This window comes from Calidris pugnax, unplaced genomic scaffold (assembly GCF_001431845.1).
Source record: "Calidris pugnax isolate Ruff unplaced genomic scaffold, ASM143184v1 scaffold20, whole genome shotgun sequence".
NCBI lineage: Eukaryota > Metazoa > Chordata > Aves > Charadriiformes > Scolopacidae > Calidris > Calidris pugnax.
This window is the reverse complement of record NW_015094510.1, coordinates 16,747,916-16,755,263: the sequence shown is the minus strand read 5'-3', so window position 1 is coordinate 16,755,263 and position 7,348 is coordinate 16,747,916. Positions and strand designations below refer to the sequence as shown.

General features: G+C 39.6%; 1 protein-coding gene across 3 annotated transcripts in view; it reads right to left on the bottom strand.

Annotated features, from left to right (window-relative positions):
- The window catches only part of RNASEH2B (ribonuclease H2 subunit B), a 55,858-nt gene that overhangs the window by 22,446 nt on the left and 26,064 nt on the right, over window positions 1-7,348 (bottom strand). For 2 of the 3 annotated variants that reach the window (XM_014966149.1, XM_014966147.1), the window contains exons 4-5: window positions 5,262-5,338; window positions 2,570-2,690 (exon numbers count right to left, since the gene is read on the bottom strand). In XM_014966149.1, coding sequence (XP_014821635.1) covers window positions 2,570-2,690; window positions 5,262-5,338 — 198 coding nt within the window. The remainder of the gene's footprint in view (window positions 1-2,569; window positions 2,691-5,261; window positions 5,339-7,348) is intronic. The other variant, XM_014966148.1, reaches the window with a different exon arrangement.

Below are 7,348 nucleotides of genomic sequence, written 5' to 3'. Positions count from 1 at the left end.
TTTTTTTTTTTTTTTTTTTTTTTTTTTTTTTTTTTTTTGTGGTTGGACTCGATGATCTCTGAGGTCCCTTCCAACCACCACAATTCTGTGATTCTGTGATTCTGTTAAGAAGGGAACATAAATACTGCCCAAAGGCATCACTGTTGTTTGGAGGAAGTGCCCCTTCAGAAAAATAATCCAGACCTTGTCCTACATTCCTATATTGACTTCTTAGTTTGACAGCCAAGAGGATTTTGCACGATTTTTCACCTTCTCAGATGGGTGCACGTTAAGTTTAGTACCCCTTCTCTCACCCTTAGCCAGTGTTAGACAAGTTGTAGGGCACAGAAATTATCTAAAGCTTAATAACAGTTTTTATGGGTAGTATTTATCACTTCCTGGGAAGGCAAAAGTGGTTTTGCAGTTCAGGGGCACCTGTCTTAAAGAAGTCTTCTCATAAGTTAGTTCTAACCCAAAGAAAAAGGCTGCCTGCTACTACTGTTACTGAATGTAACTAAATGTTTTCCAAAGGTTCTTTCAAAATCCAGGAGTATCACAACAGCACATAATGCCAACTACCCCAGTGCCAGCAAGACTGTAAGAACAGTCTTGCTGCCCAAATCTCCTCCTCTCTTGTTAAAGTGATCATTTTCAATGGAAACATCTCCTGCCCTAAAGTCCAAATTGATTTTCTGGGGGAAGCAACTGCCCTACATTACTGCGTATGCACCATATTATAGAAGAAAAACTTGTGCATCAGTATCTTTCAGGAAAAAAAACGCTCACGCCCACCTCTCCCCTCCCCTTGACGTTCTATGCAGCAATGAAGAGGTCTGGTGTTCTACATTCTAGAAGGGTTTTCAGTCTTCTATCACCTTTCCTTAGCCACTTCCCAAATATCACCAGATCACCTAAATATTTTTTCTTATATAGAATCACAGAATAGTAATAGTTCAGGTTGGAAAGCACCATTAAAGGTCATCTAGTCCAACGTACCCTGCAAGGAGCAGGGACATCTTCAACTAGATGAATTCAATCTTGAATGTTTCCAGGGATGGTGCATCTACAACCTCTCTGGACAACCTGTGCCAGTGTTTCACCACCCTCAGAGTAAAGAATTTATTCCTAATATCTAGTCTAAATCTACCCTCTTTCAGTTTAAAGCCATCACGCCTTGTTTTATCACAACAAGCCCTGCTAAAATGTTTATCCCCGTCTTTCCTGTAGGCCCCCTTTAAGTACTGAAAGACCACAATAAGGTCTCCCAGGAGCCTTCTCTTCTCCAGGCTGAACAACTCCAACTCTCTCAGCCTGTCCTCATAGGAGAGGTGCCCTAGCCCTCTGATCATATTTATGACCCTACTCTAAACCCGCTCCAAGAGGTCCATATCTTCCCTGTGCTGAGGGCTCCAGACCTTGACGCGGTACCCCAGGTGAGGTCTCACCAGAGCAGAACACGGGCAGAATCACCTCCCTCAATCTGCTGGCCACGCTTCTTTTGATGCAGCCCAGGATACAGAGCTGGTTATATATATTGACGGCAAGGGCAGTGTGCTCTGTCAAAGCAAATTCCTAATGTTTCTGGCTTTTGATCTGTGTACCTCGACTTCTTGGAGGCCTACAGGCATAAGGGTCAGACAGCTTAGCTGTTTTGCACTTGGTGGTAGATTCCATGTTTTCAGACCGCCTCCTGTAGACTTCCATCTGTGTGTAGGTAAATCTCCATTCACTATGAGGAAGTTAGGAAGCCTAAGGACAATGCTCTTTAAATGGTTGAATATAAAATCTGAGGTCTTCCATCTTTTGCAGGTCTGCCAAGCTGCAAAAATTATGAAATGCTCCTTCCTCTTCCCTTGAAAGCATGTGTTTTCCTCAAATGAAATAAAAGCTCCTATAGCAAAGGGAATTCAGGGCAAAGGTTGAGGACACTATGTACAGAATTGATACTTTGCTATTTTTTTCCATTTAGGTGTTCTCTCTCATACATTTATGCATCCCAATCAAGGTTTCTATTTTAAAAAAATAAGCCTTTGAACTTAAAACTCCCAACACTAAATTATGCAAAGCTAGAAAAATTGTGCTCTCCTTTCACAGCAGCATAGTCTCTCTTTTCCAGCTTTTTCCTGCTTATTGTTTGAATGTTTTGTGACAAAGGGACGAAAAATACCAAATGGACAACAGTTAACTTCTAACCAGACCAGTTAACAGTTAACCAGTTAACGTCTAACCAGACCATCCTACATCAAATGAAGAATTTAGAGAGATGTCAAACTTTCATCAAAAGGCAGAGAGAGTTCACAACACCTACAATAACGTCAAGAAGCCAGCTCCAAACAATTTATCATTTTTATGACACCTAGCAACAAGACTACACAAATACTTTAGACTTACAGCAGACAATCTGAAATCCACACATTACTATTCACAATAATGCAATGACAACTTCTTAGCCTAATATTCTGTTTTCAAAGTACAACTTCATTCAGCACCTTTAGTGTTTGGTAAAGCAAAAATCAGACTTAAATCTATCTTGTAATGAAGTGGTACTAACAAATGCAGTCCTTTTTTGCCCCCCAGCCTCTTTTTTCACCTTTTTCTTCTGTTATGTGATGTATGTGCTGTTTAACATCTGCACACCTCAGCAGCAATGGGCAGTTAGGGTAGTCTGAGTCTAGCACAACTTGATCGAGTGGCTGGAACTTTCCTTGCTGCTGAAAATACATCAAAGGTATTATAAAAACATTATTATAATGTTAAGCCACATATCCACAGTACACATACAGAGAAATATATATGCATGCAATGGCCATAGCTTTAAAACAAAGGATTTAAAGATTGTATTTTGAATGGTAACATGTGACACATTCAGAAACTGATTACAAAGCAAACTATAAATATTTATTTCAAACCAGTAAATACCTGCAAAATGCTGAACTCTTCAATTACTGCACTTAAAAGACCAAATTTAATACAACATGGGGAGAAACTAATGTGAAGTACAGCGGGATTTCTTGGAAGATGACATAAGACACAGTAGTCAGTATGTGCCAATACTGTTTTAGACCAAAACCTGTTGGATTCAACCCAGTGTCATAACTTCCATTCAAATTTTGCTTTTGCTTCCATAAAGATAAATCTCAAAGGACCAGGGCAGCTTCTGGAACACAGTATTAACCTTTCACCTCTGCAAAGTCAATTCCAGTTTGGCTGGAGAATGTATATAAAGAGATTTTGGCACAACTTTAATAGCCTCAACACATGACAGAACCATCAAACAAATTTTGCCGTTGCCAAACAATGTATAATCATTCAGAATGGTTTGGCACAACTGGCAGCCTTCCCTTTGGAAAGATCCTTTAGCGCATCAGTACAAAGACTCAGTGAGCTCTCCATCCTTAGAGAGTGCACAGTCTCAGCAGCCAAAACTGAAGTCATTATACCAGTCAGCATGAAAAAAAGCACTTGGGTATACTGCTTTCATTATTAATTAATCCTCTTGATAGACAGTCTGGGGCTTAATAGAAGTAGCCATCCTTTGTTAAATCACAATAAAAACAAGCAAAAAAGCCAAACAAAAAAACCCAAACAAACAGAAAGGATTCAAAGGGTTTTTTCTCCTGAAAAAGGCACAATAACAATGACAAAAAAAAAGGTTCTGAGAGGCAGAAATAAAGCTGCAATAAACTGTTTCCTATGGATAACTTACCTGCACAAACCCACTTGTGTCCTGAAGCAAGACAGCCACATTTACATTGTACAGGGACACAGAGCCTAAGCCAAGAAAGTCTGCTGGGCAGGAGATGGCTCGGCTCAGAAGACAGATTAAGCAACCCTGCTCCACACTTTCAAAATCAAAGGATGATGCAAAGGATGATCCGAAGACACCCAGTGGGTACCTTCATAGTCATTAGTTCAAGCCAGAAGTGACTGTGCTGCATTCAAGCTGGCCTTGCATGAGGTATCTACAACACAACCCTCAAGACTTCTCTTCACTGAAGAATATGCTAACTTAGGCAGGGCTCTGCAAGAATGCATTTGCCCTGATATATGACCCAGAACAGCTCTATGCATTTATTTGGCACCACACCTGGCCTAGAAAACAAGAAAACCTAGAAAGCAACATACCAAGAATGTAAAGGGCAGTACAGGACTCTTCCCATGCACAGTAATAGCAGCAGTAGTTGTCCTGTATTCAGGCTACCTCAACTCTCTACCACATAGACAGAGGAGGTTTACTGTTTCCCCAATTTAAGTTCGGTACAAAGCTTTCAAAGGGATGCTGAATTCAAACTCAGCACAGTGCCTAGAGCACAAGTTAAACTATTTTTTGTGAAATGACTTCCGATGGGCCACTGAAGCAGGAACAGACCACAGAAATACAGAATATGTTTGCACATCCTATAACATAAATAATTTAAAATAATTTTAGAACAATAGGATACTATTACAAATGTCTAGTAGGACTTTATTTCTTCACCATACAAAAATTGTTCCTCTGCATTCTCCAGTTGAAGTCTAAAGCAGAAAATGGCAAGCAACTCTTACAATGTATACAGTGAAATTATTGCCTCCATGAAACAAAAAACAAGGATCAACATTTACATTTTATTTTATGCACTTTGTTCCACAGCCAGATTACAAACAATAAATCAGTAACTTTGCCTATGCCTTTTTGATACACCTTGGAAATTTAAGTGAGGTTTTGCCACACCCATGATAAATCAATTAAGCCACTTATCAATTATCCAACTTTTGGATACTTACTCATCCTGCTGCTGTTCTATGATACAGCATCTCTACAAATATGGCTTCTAAAAAGGCAATGTTTCAAGTTCAAACTGCCACAGAAACATTTCTTCTTCCCCCCGCCCCATAGCATCCGAATTCTTCTTTCTTTTTCCCTTCTTTTCCAAAATGAATCATCTACTGATTCCTCAGAAAGGGCAAGAGTTTGTTTTACTCCGATGACATCTCATCATTTAAAATTCAATAGTTCTGGGAAAGGCTCACACAAAAGGACAAAAGAGATTCTCTGCTTCTCTTAAAAAGGAGGTGATTAGAGTTTGTTGAGATTGTAAACTGACTCCTGGAATATACTTTACTGACAAAAAAACTTGATTCAAACAAAAGTACTCCTAGGGTGGACATCTCTGCTTTAAATGCAAATTACATTTCCATTATTATGGAAGCCCCTCTTTGTAAAATGAACATAACTTCTACAGAAAATGAAGTCAGAATGCTTCCTGCTGAGAATTCCAGTGAAAAAAATAAAGCAGGCTTACCTCCTTGTCTGCCTTTATGAGGTAGTAAAGGATCAGAAATAAAGGGTCCATTGGTGTAACAAACAGCAGGCGCCCATCTAAGTGACAGATATGTAAAAGTAAGCTTAGCACCAAGAGTCACAATGTAGTGAGCTTTTTTTTTTTTTTCTGGATGTTCTTCAGGAGTATGGGCAGAAAAGGAGAGTTGGTTTTTTTCAGTAAGTATCCCAATATTTTAATAAAATGGGTGGAAAAACAGTATTTGTGATTTTATATTAAAAATACAGAAAGAGCTCAATTCTCAACCGTGCCAAACCAAAGCACAACTCCACTGCAGGTCTGCTGGCTTCAAGCATTCTTAGTTTTGCCTTTTCTGGACTATATTAAAACTAGCAAAATTGAAGCTGCCCTCTATTGGCAGATTTGGGTGTACCAGAAGCTTCTTTTGGGATATCAGGTATATCCAGTATACTCCAGCTCAAACACCGGTGAAGGTAACACCATGCTGGCAGAAGAGGTAGGCAGAGTAAGAAAGAATTCCAAGAGCTAATTAAGTGAGAGCTACCTCTCACCTGTAGGGGGAGAATCTGCATGCAGACTCCTAATGGAACTAAATAAACTTAAATAGATCAGAAAATGTGGCTCAGTATGCTGTATTCAAAGTCACATACAAAGGAAGAACTTGGTCTCCCATTGAAACAGACACCTCTGCCCATCTGGAGCTCATTGCAGGACAATGGCTTAGTCAGGCTTTTTGTGTAATTGTAGATAATTGGAAACAATGTAACATCAAGGAAATTCACTAATGAGACCCAATAATTGATGACAATTTGACATTAATTAGCAAACCAAAAGCAAATAAATGCATTTTTTTTTTGTTTTTACTCACATGATTAAGATAATTAAAGAAAAGGAAATCCTATTGCGATGGCCCTAAAACTAACAAAAGACGGGGTGGGAAGAACGTGGTTTGGCCAAAGCTGATAGCCAATCTACCATCTGTACTATAACACCATGCATTTGTGTGAGGCAAAGCAAGCATCAGTACTACTCACAAACATGAAAGCTTTGATAATAAAACTGGAGGGGAAAAAAAAACACTAGCCACTTTCTCAAAGCTTCCATTTTAATGCTTTCCACTGTACCTCCAGGAAGAGTTATTTTTATTTGTTCTAAAGAATTCAGACTCCCTGTAGGTGTATAAAGACCTCTGCCATCCTCTGAAGATAACAAGACAATTTGCTTTAACTGCAAACACACAGCTTTTTTGTGTTGTTCTTCCCCTGACCATTTCAGAGATGCAGCAGCCCTAACATTCAGGAACGATTTTTCCCCCTGTATCTTTTAAAGAAAACTGAGGCAATGATTCCTTAAGGCAACTATTTCCCAAGGGCGAAAACAGAGGTTAGAAAGGGAGGAGGAGAACACAATGTGGACATAATTGGGAGCAGGGAGCAGACCCAGTCTTTTGGCTCACCCCCAAATGGAGCAAGGAAAAGCTCAGAGACATACCACTTGCATTGCTATATGCACCTGCAGAGGATGTTTAAAAGTTAACACACACTTTGGGATATTACCACTAAAGAAGGCATATGTCTGAGGCAGTTGCTTTATTACTATAAATGGTCTTTTTTCCAGTTAAAAAAGGACGAAATAAATATACCTTCATCTCCTGAATTAATAATTATTGCTTGGTCTATGGGCATGCTGGCAAAGAAACACTACTCCAGTGACATTCTTACTGATAAAGGACTGTTAAAGCCATCACAGCCAGTTACGTAGGTTTCCTCCTCAATTTGAGAAAGGCAAGGTAGGATCAGAGAAGGACTGGCATGGTATGGACCAGCTCACTTCAGATAAAACACTGAAATGGCACCTTCTGACAGCAGGCCTATCCTAAGATCCCAGCACTTGCACAGGGGACTACAGAGGTAATTAAAGGAAAGCAAGACCATACATTCCAATGCTTAGAGCTCTAACACACCGCCCTGCTTAGCTAGCCAAGGCCTTCCAGCCTTTTCTCCTTCCGTAGGGTAACACACATTTTACTTAAACTGAGGACTTGCTGGTCTGATTGACAAGGCAAGCTAAGTATTTTATGGCACTTC